At 39.2% G+C, this 19,265-nt stretch overlaps 1 protein-coding gene across 1 annotated transcript in view; it reads left to right on the top strand.

The window, feature by feature from the left end:
- Positions 1 to 18,712, top strand: part of LOC106877113 (succinyl-CoA:3-ketoacid coenzyme A transferase 1, mitochondrial-like) — a 28,485-nt gene extending 9,773 nt beyond the window's left edge. The window contains exons 2-14 of the mRNA XM_014925906.3: positions 473 to 578; positions 1,841 to 1,974; positions 2,747 to 2,839; positions 4,656 to 4,805; positions 6,187 to 6,293; positions 7,377 to 7,545; positions 8,824 to 8,938; positions 10,230 to 10,324; positions 13,549 to 13,670; positions 14,786 to 14,861; positions 15,906 to 15,995; positions 16,616 to 16,798; positions 18,418 to 18,712. Of these exons, the coding sequence (XP_014781392.1) occupies positions 473 to 578; positions 1,841 to 1,974; positions 2,747 to 2,839; positions 4,656 to 4,805; positions 6,187 to 6,293; positions 7,377 to 7,545; positions 8,824 to 8,938; positions 10,230 to 10,324; positions 13,549 to 13,670; positions 14,786 to 14,861; positions 15,906 to 15,995; positions 16,616 to 16,798; positions 18,418 to 18,459 (1,482 nt within the window). The 3' untranslated portion in view covers positions 18,460 to 18,712. The remainder of the gene's footprint in view (positions 1 to 472; positions 579 to 1,840; positions 1,975 to 2,746; positions 2,840 to 4,655; positions 4,806 to 6,186; positions 6,294 to 7,376; positions 7,546 to 8,823; positions 8,939 to 10,229; positions 10,325 to 13,548; positions 13,671 to 14,785; positions 14,862 to 15,905; positions 15,996 to 16,615; positions 16,799 to 18,417) is intronic.
- The last annotated feature ends 553 nt before the right edge of the window (positions 18,713 to 19,265 follow it).

Here is a 19,265-nt window from a genome sequence, read left to right as displayed (position 1 = left end):
AATTATTCAAGCTAAGGGAAGCCACACGAAATATTAACAATGTACAGTAACTTCTTGAAATGAAAATTATGTAATAAATTTTCATTATAGACATTTTCCTGTTTTAAAACACTGTATCTTGATTGGTTTATGTGAGGTGGCTGAAAACTTTTGCATGGCCATTTTTGGTGGTCGTCTCGCATCTTCCCCTCTCATTCAGAACCCCTAATACAAAATATAATGATTAGGTATGGAAATGACCCCAACAAGGCCAATGTTTCATCTGTAAAAAAAAGCAATGCGAAATATCCACTTATAAGTTGGCAATTGGCAGAAATTTCCAGTTGTTTAAAGTGACCGAAGACTTTTGCATGGTACTGTGTATATATATATATATATATATATATCTGTCTGCACCCCCTCCGTCCTTAACAAAGTTTCCATGATACTCTGTAAAGTTTGTTCCATTATATATCACTTCTCTTCCTTTCAGTCTGCTGTGAATTTTAGCACCACAAACTCTCTGGATGCCAAATTCTATGAGTCATTTGAAGAAATTGTTGCAGACATCCCAGACGGCGCTAAACTTTTGGTAGGAGGTGAGTTTTTGGTTTATCATTTGTTTCTGAGGCATCAGCACAGGGTAAAAATCTCTTAGTCAAGGGTAGAAGAGCAATGCTTGTTGCCCTTTTTTTCCCCTTTGTGTGTGTGTGTGTGTGTGTATTCAAGGCCTCCAAGGAAACTGGTGAGAGAGAAGAGGAAGAAAAAAACCATGATCTGGAGGTTTCTGTCAGCACAGGCATGACTGTGTGATTAAGAGGTTTGCTTCCAGGTTCTGTGGACTTGGATTCAGTCCCACTGACCTGTGTATCAAATGTAACACTCAAGACATATTTCTCTGGCATCCATGCATCATAGATGATACGTGTTCCCAATTTTCTTTCATCCACCATTGTCTTGAGACTTATAAAAAGAAAACTTTATCTTCATCAGAATGTATTAAACAAGGACTAACTAAAAGTTGGAAAACAGGTATGGACATTTTAGATAAACTTAGGAAAATAGTTTGGCCAGGCAAGATATATTTCCCTGGTATCCATGCATCATATTTGATACATTCCCCAATTTTTTTTAATCATCAAAGTAACTTCGAATTTAGGAAAGGAAAACTTTATATTATTCAGAATGTACGAAACAAGCGTTAACTAAAAGCTTAAACTCAAGTGTAAGTGTTTAGGTCAAACTTCGACAGGTAGAGTTAATATCACAGATAGCTTCTCTACAAAGACACATTTTGTTTAACATAATTAAACCAAAGTCACACTAAAGCTGTCTCTTCTAATAGAACTGCTTAACACCTTTGCCTGTCCTGGGTATCAAATGTGATACCCAGGATATATTTCCTTGGGATCCTTCCATCATATTACAATACACGTTCCCATGGATGTTTAGAACAAACTTACTTCTTGTACATACCCTACAATGTCATTTTGAAAATATACAATTATGTCATTGAAATGATAAAGCTACCAGACGATGCATGACTAATTAAAAGCAATGTTAATAAATAAGCATTACATCTCGGAGTGGTTGGCGTTAGGAAGGGCATTCAGCTGTAGAAACTCTGCCAGATCAGATTGGAGCCTGGTGCAGCCTTCTGGCTTGCCAGTCCTCACTCAAACCGTCCAACCCATTCTAGCATGGAAAGCGGACGTTAAAAGATGATGATGATACATTTGACCGAATAAGCACAGATATGGCAGGATTGGTTTTGTGCCAACAAATGAGGGATTAGCGTATGGTAGATGGAAACGGATAAAGAAATCTTCAAGTCTCATGGTTATTTGTAATTCTCTTTCAGGGTTTGGTCTTTGCGGAATTCCCGAGAATTTGATTGATGGTCTGTTAAAAAGTAAAGTAAAAGATTTAACTGTCGTCAGCAACAATGCTGGTGTCGATGATTTCGGACTTGGCTTGCTGCTCAAACAGAAACAGGTGAGCCTTAATGGTGTGTTAATTAGTTCGTTATTCAATGTGTGTTGTTTGTCTGGTAAGAAGTTTGTTTCACATCCGCCTGGTTCCAAGTTCAGTCGTGCTACATGGTACCTCGGGCAAGTATCTTCTGCTATAGCTATGGGCCGACCAAAGCCTTGTGAGTTGATTTAGTAGACAGAAACTGAAAGAAGCCCATTGTATGTATATGTGTGTGTGTTTGGTGGAGTGTCTTTGTGTCAGTATTTGTCCCCTACTACATCACCCCTAACATCTGGCCACCTTACTTCCAAGACTGCAACCCCCTTGATTATTATATGTGGGGTGCAATTGAGCGAGAGACCAACAAAACTCCTTGTAACACCAAAGATGAACTGAAGGCAAGGATTATGGCAGCATTCACCAAATTAAACAAAGAAGCCATCCAGAAGAGTTGCAGGAGATTCCGAAGTCGTCTGGAGTCCCTGGTTGAAGCCAATGGCGATTTTATTGAATGAATTTACTCTTTAGTATTTCAAGATCTTTTTATGTAATCTTGGTAAATATATCTGTTAAAATGAGATGTCAGTGTTATTCTCATTTTTGCATAATTTAGACGACAGTTTATTCACCGAACCTTGTATGTATGTGTGTGTGCAATTTGAATAAATAAGCATTGCATTTGACAGAATCATCTGTATGTTGAAGGGTTAGACACCAAGCATGTTCAATATGTAACCTGTATAATGACCGAAAGATTGTTGTAATGCTTTGTTCTGTGAATTAATTCTTTCAGATTAAAAGGATGATCTCATCATACGTCGGAGAAAATGCAGAATTTGAGAAACAATATTTGAGTGGAGAACTAGAGGTAGAACTCACTCCTCAGGTAAGTGACACTTCATTCTCTCTGGGGTCATGTTTAGGTGTTCTTGTGGGGCTGAGACCACAGGAAGAGCAGATGTTAAGGTGTCCACTTAACAGCTGTGTGGTACCAGGTTCAATCCCTCTGCATGTCATCTTGGGCAAACTTTGCATTAACTAATGGATTATAAATGGAAATTTGTGAGATGGAAACTGTATGGAAACTCTGTATTTTTCTCAATGTTTATGTCTGGCAGCTCATGTGAAATCATCAAATTAAGTTCGCTGACATTTTTTTTACCATATTTCTTTTAAAATGCATTGCCTTTGTTTCAGTTAATTTTGAAAATAATGAATTTAGTAAAATAACTTTGTCATTATAAAGCTGGTGTTTGGAACATGAATTTTTGATGGAAGGTTTTAATTTAGATCACTTTTACCCTTTGGTTACCATATTTCTGTTGAAATACACTGACTTTGTTTCACTTGGTTTTGAAATCAAAATGAAATCAAATCACAATCAAATGGAAATTATAGTTGTGGTTCCCGTGCCGGTGACATGTAAAAGACACCGTCCGAACGTGGTTGATGCCAGCCTCCTTGCCCCAACTGGCTTCTGTGCCGGTGACACGTAAAAAGCATCATCCGAACATGGCTGATGCCAGCACCGCCTTGACTGGTTCCCGTGTTGGTGGCACATAAGAAGCACCATCCAATCGTGGTCGATGCCAGACTCCCATGGCCCCTGTGCCGGTGGCATGTAAAAAGCATCCACTACACTCTCAGAGTGGTTGGCATTAGGAAGGGCATCCAGCTGTAGAAATATTGCCAGATCAGACTGGTGCCTGGTGCAGCCTCCTAGCTTTCCAGACACCAGTCGAACCATCCAACCCATGCCAGCATGGGTGCTTTTTATGTTGCACCAGCACTATCAGGGTCACCAAGTACCCTGCAAGGGAAAAAAGATAAAAAAGACAATAATCCCTCAACTGGGAAGAGGTTGTCTTTGTAGCAATTGAGAGATTAAAAATATGTAGGGTCCTTGATAGGTGTCTTGCTACAGGACACAGGATACCCCAGTTGGAAAGGAAAAGAGAGTAAGTTGGAGGGTAAAATAACGAGAGCAGTAGTGTGAGCAATGATGATGAAGATGTGTTGGGACATGTCTTTGAGGAACATTGGAGGTGGTGAGAATAGGTGACGTGATACAGAGGTTTGAATTGGGTATATATATATATCATCATCATCATCATCATCATCATCATCACTGTTTAATGTCTACCTTCCATACTGCCATGAGTTGGACAGTTTGGCAGGAGCTGACCAGGCAGAAAACTGTACTAGACTTCTATCTGTTTTGGTATGGCTTTTTAAGGCTGAATGGCCTTCCTAACACCAACCACCCAGCAGAGTTGACCGAGTGCTTTTTACGAGGCACAAGCATAGGTGAGGTCAGTTTTGGCATGGTTTTTACAATTGGATGCCCTTCCAAATGCCAACCACTTTACAGTGTGGGCTGGATGCTTTTTATATTGCACCAGCACTGGAAGGGCCACCAAGTAACTTGCAAGACAAAGAACCTTTGAAAGGGGAGGGGACAATGGAGGAGGTGACCATGTGTCAGATGATGAAAGGTTAATGTGTGACAGAGAGATAAAAACAGGTGTTATGCTGCAGAGGAGATAACATGATTATCCAACCAGATTTGACGGGTTACATGGGGTGAAAATAACATAACTGGACTCCCTTGTATTGCATGCACCCCTGACGTTTGTCTCAATGAAATTTTACTGTTTATATTTTCTCTGTGTCACTGAAATTGTCTAACTCTTGTTTTCTAGGGTACTTTGGCTGAAAAGATCAGGGCAGGTGGGGCTGGCATCCCAGCCTTTTTCACACCAACAGCTTTTGGTACATTAATCCATGAAGGAGGGGCACCTATCAAATACAAATCTGATGGTGATGTCGCTCTGGCAAGTCCAACACGGGAGGTAAGTTTTACTGGACAATTGACCACTGCTTAACCAATGGAGCAGTCCTCTTTGAATATCATCATCATCGTCATCATATGTCTGTTTTCCATGTTGGCATAGAGTTGGATAGTTTGGCAGAAGCTGACCAGCCGAAGAGCTGTTCAGGCTCCATGTCTGTTTTGGAAAGGTTTCTATGGCTTAATGCCTTTCCTAATGCCAACCACTTCATAGAGTGTACTGCATGTTTTTAAGCAGCACTGGTACGGGTGCCTTTTACATGGCCCCATCAATTATGAGCCCTCAAGATTAAGAGAGGGTTGCAAAGGATGATCCTTTGTGCAAGGGCAACCATATTTTTACCTAGTTTGATGTATCTTTTCAAGCACGGCAAACCACCAGGAGTCTTGGTTCCATCATCCCCTCCTGAGGATCCTTTCTCGCCACTTCGTCCCATGTCTTCCTGGGCTACCCCTTCCACATGTTCTCTCCACTTCGTCCCATGTCAGGCTCCATGTCTGTTTTGGAAAAACACGAACTACTGCAATAATCCTCCCTTCTCAACACATGTAATATGTATGTGCCTATGGGTATGTTTGTACGTAAATATATATATATATATATATATACACGTGTATATACATGTATATATATATGTATTCCTCATTTATATACCTTTAGTCGAACAAATTGGCCCTGGGACTTATTCTTTGTAAGCTTAGTACTTATTTTCTCTGCCCCTTTAGCTGAACCCCTAAGTTACAGGGACATAAACACACCAACATTGGTTATCAAGCAATGGTGGGGGAACCAACACAGACACACAAACACATATATATATATACGACAGGCTTCTTTCAGTTCCGTCTACCAAATCCACTCACAAGGCTTTGCTCAGCCCAAAACTACAGTAGAAGACACTTGCCCAAGGTGCTATACAGTAGGACTGAACCCAGAACCATGCGGTCAGGAAGCAAGCTTCTTACTATGCAGCCACTAGTTGGTTTATTCATCCCAATTGTCCGAAACATGCCAGACAATTACTAAAATTAAACTCACTGGAAATAAACATAGAGTTTGAATGTTCAAATTCTTCATTCCCCTTATTATCAATATTGTACTTCACACTCTAAGTAGCCAAGAAATCAACTGTAACATCACATGGGAGCTAAAGAATGTTCACCAAAAAATGCACCATCTGAAGGAACCAGCCTTGGCATTTTACTAAGAGAAATTTGGTATCTGCCTGGATATTCTATCCTTCCTCTTACTATATATATATATACATATATATATCATTGACATTATTTCTGTTTCATACTCCACCCTGCATTCTCACAGTCTCACTGGCTCTCTCACCTCTGTCTATATATATCTATATATTTATCTGTCTATCTTCCAGAATAGAGTATTTAATGGTGTAAACTACATAATGGAAGAAGCCATCACAGGCGACTACGCCCTCATAAAAGCCTGGAAGGCTGACAAAGCTGGTAACCTTATATTTCGGTAAGTGTCTCTCTCTTATACACCCTTCCACTTATCTTTGGTCAGTCAGTCAATTACTGTATTTTATCTTTGGTCGGTCAGTCAGTCAATTACTGTTATCTTATCGATTACTGAGAAAAAGTGGTTCCCAAACTTTTTCGGGCTGCCGCCCCCTTGACACCCAGGCCACATTGCTAGTGCCCCCACCCCAACTGACCATCACAAACACAGACCTCTTTCAGAAGCAAATTCAAAGCAACTGTATTTCACAAATGAAACTTAACCTAACAAACCCATTATTTTGATGTTTTTACATAAATCGCTACCTTATTATTGCCCAACTTTTTATATGAATTGCTACCCCATTATTGCCCCACTTTTCTTCAGCGCCCCCTTGGAACTTTCCACTGCCCCCAGGGGATCAATACTGTCCACTTTGGGAACCACTGTACTACATCCTGTCCACACCCCTTCCCGTCATGAATTCTCATACCTGGGCAAGGCTAGTAGTTACCTATGCTCCCAACTTTGTCCTTTCTGCATAGCGGTTCTGCTATTCTGTCATTCTTGATTGGTGCATTTTGTTTACCAAACCTGAAAGCATAAGTTGACCTTCACATGATTTGAACTCAGAATGCACATCATCATCAGCATATGCCTGTTTTCCATGGTAGCATGGGTTGGACGGTTTGACAGGCGCTGGTAAGGCTGGTTGTCTGTTGTGGCATGGTTTCTACAGCTGGATGCCCTTCCTAACGCCAACCACTCCACAGAGTGTACTGGGTGCTTTCTATGTGGCACCAGCACCAGTGCTTTTTATGATAATAATGATGGTATTTATAATCATAAAGGTAATGTTGATGGTGATGATGATGGAGATGAGGACAAAGATGGTGATGGTGGTGGTGTTTATAATGTTGGTGGTAATGTGATTTATTATTATGTTGATGATGATGATGATGATGATAGTATTTTCGATTGATATGGTGATGGTGTTGTTGATTATAATGATAGTGATGTTGATGATGATGATGATGAGTGTTGAATGTTGGTGTCTATAATTGTTATGATGGTGATCTCTTTTTCGTTTTTTCTGTGTCCCAGAAAGACAGCAAGGAACTTCAACCCACCAATGGCCAAAGCTGGCCAAATAACAATAGCCGAAGTTGAAGAAATTGTTGATGTTGGCACATTTGCCCCCGAAGACATTCATCTGCCGCACATCTACGTCCAAAGAGTAATCCGAGGATCCCACTACGAGAAGCGAATCGAAGTAAGGTTCTCTTCCTCCCTCCTTTCCTTTTGCTCCCTGTTCTCCCCCCCCCCAACCCCCTGCTGCATTTCAGTCCCTAACCTCAGAGAGGGTACCCCTACATGGACACTCGACTTGTTGTTTAGAAATAGTAACCAAAGCTTCCGCAAATCAGACACCATGATTTAAAATGCTTACAAGTGAATGACTGCAGAAAAGTTATATGCACGTAGAGAATACCAGAAGACCAAGGGCCAACATTTTGTGTGGGGGTAAAAGGAGTGAATGTAGGACTGCACACACAAACACACACACTTGTACATGTAGACTCATGTATATAATAGCCACAGGTGTGGCATTGGTGGTAAGAAGTTTGCTTCTCAACCACATGGTTCTGGGTTCAGTCCCACTGTGTGGCACTTTGAGCAGGTGTCTTCTATCTTCTGCAACGGCCTTGTGAGTGGATTTGGTAGACAGAAACTGAAACAAGCCCATCATTATATATATATATAATTTATATAAGGGCATTAACTATATAGTAATGCCTCACTCTTAGAGGGACTAAATAAGTCAAAAACTACCAAAAAATAAGCAACATATTTACCGAAAGCGAGGAAATGCAACTTTCAAAATTAATCTCTTAAAAACATTGAAAGTTGCATTTCCTCGCTTTCGGTAAATATGTTGCTTATTTTTTGGTAGTTTTTGACTTATTTAGTCCCTCTAAGCGTGAAGCATTACTATATAGTTAATGCCCTTATATAAATTATATATATTTATGAGAAAAAAAACGATGAGTTTTTTTTCCTTATGGGGTTTTTTTCACGCTGACTACTTGATGAATTCTTATAAAGATTTTATCCTATATTATATTATCTATATATATATATATATATATATATTATTATTATTATAAGCTTGTAAGGAATGAAGCCAGTATGCTCTGCTGGATGTGTAATGTCATTGTGCATACTCGACAGAGTGTAAGTACCTTTGAGAGAAAAGTTGGACTTAAGAAGCATCAGATGTGGTGTGCAAGAGAGACGACTGCACTGGTATGGTCATGTGGCGAGAATGGATGAGGATAGCTGTGTGAAAAAGTGCCACAGCCTAGCAGTTGAGGGAACCTATGGTAGAGGCTTGTCGCGATATCCTTAAAGCCAGTAACTTTTCAGCACCACCACATATATATACATACACAGACCTACAGACAAACACACATCTGTCTTTCTACCAATTTATTGATGACAGTCAAATAATATTATCACCCTCTCTCTCTCTTTCTCTTTCTCTGATCAGCGTTTACGTTTGAGGAAAGAAGACAAAGAAGATTCGAAACCTCCATCTCCTGCTGCAAAACTACGAGAACGCATAATAAAACGAGTGGCTGTCGAGTTCACAGACGGCATGTACGGTATCCTTTCCACCATCTTTTAATCTCCAAATTATTGTTTGTGTTGTTGTTGTTGTGGTGATGGTATGATGAAGTAGAGCTGAGTCATTGGTAGGTAGAGTTGCATTGAAATTTATCAAATGTTGCATCAGAACATCTTTTTTTGTTCTCACTCTCTTACATTTCCCTATAATAACTTTCTACTGTCCCCTGTGATCCTTACACAGTTTTGTATGATTCCTCTACCTTTTCCTCCAATCCCTTGTATTTTCCCTACGATAACTCTTCTATCTTATTTCTTTATTGCCCACAAGGGGCTAAACATAGAGGGGACAAACAAGGACAGACGAAGGGATTAAGTCGATTACATCAACTCCAGTGCATAAGTGGTACTTAATTTATCGACCCTGAAAGGATGAAAGGCAAAGTCGACCTCGGCAGAATTTGAACTCAGAACTATGCATTTCGCCTGGTGTACTAACGTTTCTGCCAGCTCGCCGCCTTCTATCTGATACACTCTATCTCCTGTCATTCACAACTCCTTTACATTCCTCTACGTTTCCCTAAAATCTCTCTACAGTCCTCTACATTTTTCTACAATCCTTCTATAAATCTCTACACATCCCTACAATTCTTCTACACTCTCTCTACAATCTGTTTATGATCTTCTGCATCCCTCTACAGTCCTTTACCATTTCTTTATAATCCCTCTACATTTCCTTTATTCCCTATAATCCCTACCATCATTCTATAATCATCTACATTTCCTGACTTTCTCTCTACAACCCCTCTACAATTCTCTGCAGTTCCCTACATTCTCTTTACAATCTTCCTCAATTCCCAACAATCCTTCTTACAGCCCCCTACATATCCTTGTAGTATCTTACAATTCACATTTCCCTACAATCCCTCTACAACCCTCTTCATTTGCCTACAATCTCTTCACAATTCTCTACATTTCCCTACAATCCCTCTACAACCCTCTTCGGTTGCCTACAATCTCTTCACAATTCTCTACATTTCCCTATAATCACTCTACAATCCTTTAAATCTCCCTACCATCATTCTATAATCATCTACATTTCCTGACTTACCCTCTACATCCTCCTACAATCCCTCTCCATTCCCTTACTTTTCTCTTTATTCCTTCCGCTACCTCATCAGTCGCCCCTAAATGCATTTACGGTCCTTTTCCCTTTAATAATGATGGACTTTCAGTTTGTATGAATCTGGTCCACTCTTGCACATACACACACACACACACAGACGAAAAGAGCTTTTGATTTACTCTCCTTAACTCTCTGCAAACCAGTGAATCTTGGAATTGGTATGCCAATGTTAGCCAGCAACTTCATCGCACCTGGCATCACAGTCCACTTACAAAGCGAGAATGGAATCCTTGGTTTGGTAAGCATCGCTGTTCCTTTGATGTTTTTTTTATTATTGTTTTGGCCTGGGTGAACTCTGAACAGCTTTATTATTGAAAGCATTTTATCCACCTTCATCCTATGTGATTAATGTATGCTTCTTCTCCACTTCCTCATCATCCAAGACTTATTGAGACAATATTTGTTGGCTGGGTGCTCTTTCTGTTGCCAACCCTCACTTGTTTTCCAAGTAAACTACTCTTCTTTTATTCTACTGGTTTTCACACTTCTACCAAGCTACAAGATGTATTGTTTACAGGAGACATAAATAAATTTGATATCACCATCACAAAAACGCAGTACTCTCATTTATTTCTCTTTCTCTCCAGTAGAGTCCGCCACAGACGCTTGCCCAAGGTGCTATACAGTGGTACTGAACCTGGAACCATGTGGTTGGGAAACAAACTTCTTACCACACAGCCACGTCATATATATATATATATATATATATATATATATATATATATATATATATATATATATATATATATATATATAATTAATTAAAATAATAGGATAAAATCTTTTGCAAGAATTTTATCAAGAAGCTAGCGTGAAAAAATTCATAAGGGAAAAAATTATTGGAGTCTAGTGTGTGGCATTATTCTGTAGTAATGCCCTTATATATATATATATATATATATATATTTAACGGATTTCTTTCAATTTCCATCTACCAAATCCACTCACAAGGTTTTGGTCGGCCTGAGGCTACAGTAAAAGACACTTGCCCAAGGTCCCACACAGTGGTATCGAACTTGGAACCAAGTGGTTGGGAAGCAAGCTTCCTTAACGCTCATGCTGTATAAACGGAAATATAGTCCAGGCTTTAACATTATAATCATTGCTAAAGTTCTGCTACAGTGCTGCTCTATAAATATATCCTGTTTTAGTAAAGGCGTGAGTTCGATTCTCGGCAGCAGGTTGTGTCCCTGAGGAAGACGCTTTATTTCATGTTGTTCCACTCTACTCAGCTGGCAACATTGTGTAGGACTTGTGTTTCAAAGGGCCAGCCTTGTGACATTGTGTTAGGCTGAATCTCCCAGAGAATTACGTTAAGGTACGCAAATCTGAGGAGAACTCAACCACTTGCCCAGATAGTTCCGTTGTACGGATCAACTGCAACTCTCGTCGTCGTAACTGACGGAGTGCCATTTTCTTCTTTTTTTATTAAATACGATTTATTTACTTTTTATTTGTGTTTCATTCAATACATGACCATATATACACACACACACACTTTACTTCACACAAGGACACATATGGAGATGCACATCCATACATACAAACATGGTACATAGTTGCAAAATACACACATTCGCACACGCACACACAAGGAGACAGAGGTACATACATATACAAACACACGCACACACACACACACACATACATAAAAAAAATACACAAACACGGACATGCAAGCACATGAATATGCAGAATACATACATACAGATGCACACACATACATCTGAGACCCCCTTCGGCCATGACTGACCATGGGATTGCACCTAGAAAGTTACCCTCCCTGACACAAGTCCGGGCAAGGTTGTTTTATGGAAGACCAGCAGTCGCCCATGCATACCGGCCTCCCCTCTCCACGCCGCCAGTGTTATCCAAGGAAAAAAGCAAAGGCCGATACGCATATACACACATACATACATACACGCATATGCACGCAAACAAACAAAAAGTAACGCAAGACTATTGAAACGGTTGCAAGACACAGCGAACATTTTAGGAAAATAAAAATAAGGGACTAAGTGGAAATTTTACCGGTGATTCTATTAAGGCACAAAAAGAAAATGACTCTCCCCAGACACAACAGAATATGCTTCAACACACGAACTCACCCATAAAGAATCTTACAAACCAAATCCAAGAACGAAATATTCAACTACGATGTTCTTTTTTTTTTTTTTTATCGTAGTCACGGCTTGGTACAAGGGAAGTAACCACTACTGGGTAATTACCTCCCTTGATATTTTTTTAAATATATATACGTGTGACTATTTCAGTGTTGTCGGCATTTCTCTTTGTTTCGTCCGTGAGATCGTGTCACGTTCTCGGCATTTTCAGTGGTCGAGTGTCATTTGTATACTTCAGCCTGTCTTTGAATAAAAATGCGGATCTTTCTACAAACCCTCTTGCCATGCAAATGAAGTGAATACCTAATATGGGATGCGACACGTTCTCCGTTGCACTGCAGGCGGCAATGCTAATGGGAAACACCAGAGGGATGAAGAAAAAGAGGGGGACCCAAGTAGGCATGGCACACCAACCTTCAAAGATTTGAAGCCTCTCATCATCATCCAGGAAGAAGCAGGAAACTATGCTCAAAATAGGGATGACTAGGGATGTCTTGCTGCCCAATGTACAGGGCAACAAGAGGAACTACAACTAATATATATATATATATATATATATATATATATATATATATATATATATATATAAACAAATAATAAATGTGTATATGCATATATACGTACAGGTATGTGCATACCTACGTCTACCTGTATATATAGGTGCATATCTGGGTACAGGACATTGCAAACAAAACGTAGACAAAAACATAATAATAACCAGAGTACAGAACACACAGGCCACATAGAGAACATTTTCCTTCATCAGCTGCCCCCATTCTAACACAGGCGTTTCGAATAGTATATGTATATATGTGTGTATTATATATATATATATATATTCTTTTATTTGTTTCAGTCATTTGACTGTGGCCATGCTGGAGCACCGCCTTTAGTCGACCCCAGAACTTATTCTCTGTAAGCCTAGTACTTATTCTATCAGTCTCTTTTTGCCGAACCGCTAAGTTACGGGGACGTAAACACACCAGCGTCGGTTGTCAAGCGATGATGGGGGGGGGGACAAACACATACATACAAACATACACACACACACACAAACATACACACACACATATACATATATATACGATGGGCTTCTTTCAGTTTCCGTCTACTCACAAGGCTTTGGTCGGCCCAAATCTGCTCACAAAGCTTTGGTCGGCCCGAGGCTATAGTAGAAGACACTTGCCCAAGGTGCCACGCAGCGGGACTGAACCCTACTGTCTATCCATTTGTCTGTCCATCTGTCTGTATTTCTGTCTATTTGTCCATTCATCCCTCTGTCCAGCCTTCCATCTGTCTTTAAAGAGATTTCTCTCTTTTACTCTCTTTCTCTCACTAGGGACCATTTCCCTTACCTGGTGAAGAAGATGCTGACCTCATCAATGCAGGTAAAGAGACAGTAACAAATATTGCTGGAAGTTCTTTCTTCTCCAGCGATGAGTCGTTTGCTATGATTCGAGGGTGAGTTACATTTTATTTGTCTGTCAGTTCTTTAGTTGTTTTCCTCACTGTAACCCTTTCAACTTCTCTTCACCCAATTTCCAGTCCTTTGTCTTCCCCATCATCCCCAACAACACACTGCTGCCATCTACCCTTCCAACATTTCCCCATCCCTAAGTTTCTGTCCTCCCCTATATTTTCATCCCATCTCTTATTACTCCACACCTATCTGTCTGTCTTTCTGTCTATCTATCTACATCTGTCTGTCTTTCTGTCTATCTATCTACATTTGTCTGTCTGTTACTCTATTTGTCCATGTCTGTCTATCTATCTATCTATCTATCTGCCTGTCTATCTACCTATTTGTCTACAGATCTGTCTATATGTCTATATATCTCCCTGTCTATCTGCATGTCTTTTTCTTTCTTTCTATCTATTTACATTTGTCTTTCTATTTCTCTCTTTCTCTTTCTATCTATCTATCCATGTGCCTATCTTTCTGCCAGTCTCTTTGTCTATTTACCTGTCTCTGTATATTTATCTTCTACCTGTCCATGTATTTGTCTGTTTTTGTTTTTTTTTGTGTCGACTTACCTACCTAACTGTCTGTCTAGTTGACTCTCTGTCTTTCTGTCTGTCAGTTTGTAATAATAATGATAATAATGAGCTTACTATATGCAGTGCCCTAGTACACTGTGTATTTCTCTCCACCCTTGTCTACCCATCTTTCTTTTCATATACACACACAGATACATACATACACACTCACACAGATGTATCTGTCTGTCTGTCTATTCGTTTCTGTATGTCTATCTCTCTGTCAGTCTGTTTGTTTGTCTGTCTGTCTGTCCCTCCATCCATCTGTTTGACCATCCATCTGTCCATTCTTCTATTGTTCCTACTGTCTATCCATCTGTCTGTATCTCTGTCTATTTGTTCATTCATCCATCTGTCCAGCTGTCTGTCTATTCAATCGTCCATCTATTGGGCCATCTGTCCACCTGTCTGTCCTTCCATGTTTGTGCATTTGCCCATCCATCTGTCTGTCCATTTGTTCGTCTGTCTGACCGTCTATCAGTCTGTCCATCTGCCCATCTCCGTCTCTCTATCTCTATCTATCAATTATCTCCCACCAGGGGCCACATTGGACTTACAGTTCTTGGAGCAATGCAAGTCTCACAGTTTGGAGATTTGGCAAATTGGATGATTCCTGTAAGTTCTGTTCGGTCTTTCTACTGATTTTCTATCTCAATCTCCACGACCCACAGTGTGGTTGTCATTTAGCCCCAGGACAGCCCAGATCCAGCATACCCATGACTCAAAACACCCTACTATGATCAATCAAGCTGGTTTCATTTTTTTTTTGTTTTGTTTTTTTTTTGTTTTATGCCCCTGTCAGTGTATCAAAGATTCACTTACGATTTAAGGGTGTATATTCTCTTACCATCCCAATCACAATTTTTTCAGCTTGTTTCAATCATTACTCTGTGGCCATGGTGGGGCTCTACCTTGAAGGGTTTAGTCAAACAAATCAGCCCTAGAAATTATTTTTATTTTTTCAAGCCTGTTCCCATCATTCTACAGCTGAATGACAGGGACATATAAAAAAAAAAAAAAAATCAACGCCATTTGTCAAACTACAGTGGGGTATAAAGACAAACTCTCACATCCGTACATAAATCTTTTTACTTGTTTCAGTCATTTGACTGCGGCCATGCTGGAGCACTGCCTTGAAGAATTTTAGTTGAATGAATTGACCCCTGTACTTATTTTTTTTATTTATGAGCCTGGTACTTATTCCATCGGGCTCTTTTACTAAACTGCTAAGTTACAGGGATGTAAACACACCAACACTGGTTGTCAAGTAGTAAGGGGAAGCACACACACACACACACACACACATATTAGGTTATATGGAAAGTTCTGAGCGTCCTTTAATATGCAAAATAATTAATCTTTCAATAGATTTTATTCAATGAAATAATTTCCATTATTATTGATGACCTTTGTCCATCTGTGAGGCAATTTAAACATTCCATCAGCATAAAATTTGACTGGTTTTGAAGAAAAAAGAGTTATCTACATGCATTTTGACTCCATCTAAATTGTTAAATGTTAATTCCTATAAGCGCCGACCAAGTGTTTGAATCAATGTATTTGACTGCCTCCTCTTCCCCCACCCTCCAAAAAATGTCCGGCCTTGTGCCTATAACAGAAAGTATTTTTGCTGTTGATGTTTTTTTTTTCTTTTGGTAGGGTAAAATGGTGAAAGGTATGGGAGGTGCTATGGATCTTGTGTCCAGTAAAAACACCAAAGTCATTGTAACCATGGAACATAATGCGAAGGTAAGTTAGCACTGGCTGTCATTTGGGGTCGCCTGACTGGCCTTCGTGCGGGTGACACGTAAAAGCACCCACTACACTCTCAGAGTGGTTGGCGTTAGGAAGGCCATCCAGCTGTAGAAACTCTGCCAAATCAGATTGGAGCCTGGTGTTGCCATCCGGTTTCACCAGTCCTCAGTCAAATCGTCCAACCCATGCTAGCATGGAAAGCGGACGTTAAATGACGACGATGATGATGATGATAACACAGGCACACACACACACACACAAATGTGAGTTGTTTGACCCTTTTTAATACCAATGTGCACTTGGCTGTCCTTGGTTTTAGGACACCAACTTTGTTTTTAAGTGATCTAAATTAAAAACCTTCTATTAAATTTTCAAAAAAAAAATTTAATTTTGTTATACAGTGTAATAGGTTTGTAAATATTGGGTTGACTTGTTCTATCCGAAAAGAGATTTTCTACCTAATGCTGTTATTCATAGCTTTATGTATGCTTCGAGATCCACTGTTCCGAAAACAGAATTGCTTCACATTCTCCTGAAAAATTTATAAAAATTCTTATGACGCAAAACATTTTTGTAAAATGTAAGCCTTTTCTTGTTTTTTTTTTCTCTCTCAGGATGGCACGTACAAAATTCTGAATGAATGCTCCCTCCCTTTGACTGGTAAACGATGTGTCGACATGATTATTACAGAGAAAGCAGTATTTGAAATCAACCCTGAAACAGGGATGACCCTTATAGAAATTGGGGAAGGTTTCAATGTAGAAGACATTGTTGAAAAAACAGGTTGTATGTTTAAGGTAAGGAATGATCAGGTGTCCATGTTGAATGTAAAAGCCAATACAGACGATTTTATATATGTATATATATAACAAATAATAAATGAGTATATGCATATATACGTACAGGTATGTGCATACCTACATCTACCTGTATATATAGGTGCATATCTGGGTACAGGACATTGCAAACAAAACGTAGACAAGAAAATAATAATAACCAGAGTACAGAAAACACACAAGCCACATAGAGAACATTTTCCTTCATCAGCTACCCCCGTTTTAACACCGGCATTTCGAAGAGTTGGGCAGGACGCATTGTTAAAACGGCTCTTCCCATGGACCGCAAATTAAATTTGTATACACAAATTAAACCTGTGCCATGGAGGAATGTAATGGCGGACAAAAAACAAGACAGGAAAACAAACGGAAAAGAAAACAAGACAGGATATATATATATATATATATATATATATATATATATATATATGTATATGTGTATATATATATATATATATATATATATATATATATACATATATATATCATTGCTATTGTTTTAAACTGCCATTTTTTTCTTTTCTTTTCAATATTTATTTTTGCTTGCAATAGCCAGTTCTTTTGGTCAAACTATTGTATCTCCAGCTGCTTCAGATGCCAAGATATGAAAATTGTCAAAGTGTGGTACAACAGTTTAGCATTTTTCAAAAGTGTAGCAAGTCCCACATACAACAGTTTTGCAAAAATATTTGTGACTGAAAAATCTCATACATGAATGGAGTTACAATTTTATGCACCCAACAAAGTATTATTGTTACCCTGAAACTGTTGCTAATGTAAAAAGAAATGAAATGGTAAAACTATTTTTTCATTTTCTGAAAAAGCAACGTTTTGGACTTACGACACTTTTACATAATAGCAACGATATGTATATAAATGTAAGACCCAAGGATTGTGGTGTAGTAAGAAAGCGAGCTTCAAGCAATCCATAGAAAATATTAATAAACAACCTTCAGGAACAATAGTTCCTCACAATTATATTCTCCAGTCAAAGTGTGCTCTCTATGCATTCTGACTGAATCCTCCATGTTAACACATGGAGGATTCAGTCAGTAACATGGGCCTCCTAATGACAATGTAAACTTCATTAAATCACAATACCAGTGGCCTGAAAAGTAGCCTGCAGTATACACCTCGCTCGGATGCTTTCCACTTCGGAGGTTCTACTCTCTATGAAATGTGTGTAGCCTGAGTAGGTTTGATGGGTTTTCCTTCTCAAGCATGGCATAATGCCAAAAGTCTCGGTCATTTTTCATTGCCTCCAGGAGGCCCAACACTTGAAAGGTGCTTTTTATGTGCCACCGGCATCATTGACCTTACTTCCATGAGGCCCAACGCTCAAAAGGTGCTTTTTACTTGCCACTGGTATTGTCTACCTTGCCTTCATGAGGCCCAATGCTCAAAAGATGTTTTTTATGTGCCACCGTCATCGTCTACCTTGCCTCCATGAGGCCCAACATTCAAAAAAGATGCTTCTTACATTCCACTGGCACAGGTGCCAATTACGTGACACCACTCATTGGTCATGACTAGGATTTCACTTGGCTCTACTTATTGAATAATTTATTTTTTCATTGCAGGTGTCAGCTGACTTGAAACCAATGCAGCAGGTGCAATTATGATAGGTAGCTGTGGGGGAGGAGGAGGAGGAGATGAAGTGAGCCCACTGTGAGTTGACAAAGGTGGAATTAAAAGTAGGAAGAAGAAAGGAGGAGATGTTTGCTCTTGACAGTGATGATGATGATGATGATGATCGCAACAGTAAAAACAACAATGATATTGAAGCTGACTGTGGTATTTGTACGTAGTTTTATTTTCTGTATGTGTGAAATATAGATATATATATAAATAAAAAAATAAACACTTTCCATATCATCCCCTGCTCTTGCCTTTGTTCTTATTATCTTCGTCATCATCATCATCATCATTGTTATCATCATTATTTTGGCGGAGTATATACAATCAGCAGCGTATGATTATGTATGCGTATATGTTTGATTATATAGACGGTGGCCCCAAAGTAGGTTTACAGTTACCACGTAGGCACTTTAAATTTCTTTTAAATCATTTTATTACATTTAAATTTCTATCCTACAATTAACTAAATTAGCATAGAATAATGGTTTCATATTTTTTTTATATAATTAAGCTCTAAACTGTTAATATATGAAAGCGACAGAGATAGTTGAATAACTGTAAACCTTGGGCCACTCTGTATATCAGTGATTCCCAACCTTTTCACAGTGGTCCCTAACCCTTTCATTTTAATGAGTTTACCCATGGAGCCCCTTTTAATATGCTTATCCTTATGTGAGTGTGTGTGTGTGTGTGTGTGAAATTTTGAATTTAGTTCATGGAATCCCAGTACTACCATTGTGAACCCCAGGTTGGGAACCACTTATATAGGGGGTTTCAGATGAGGTTTGAG

The sequence above is a fragment of the Octopus bimaculoides genome, chromosome 25 (assembly GCF_046866305.1).
Source record: "Octopus bimaculoides isolate indiv1 chromosome 25, ASM4686630v1, whole genome shotgun sequence".
Taxonomy (NCBI): Eukaryota; Metazoa; Mollusca; class Cephalopoda; order Octopoda; family Octopodidae; genus Octopus; species Octopus bimaculoides.
Note: the sequence above shows the minus strand (reverse complement) of the source record. Positions and strands in the feature narration are given on the sequence as shown.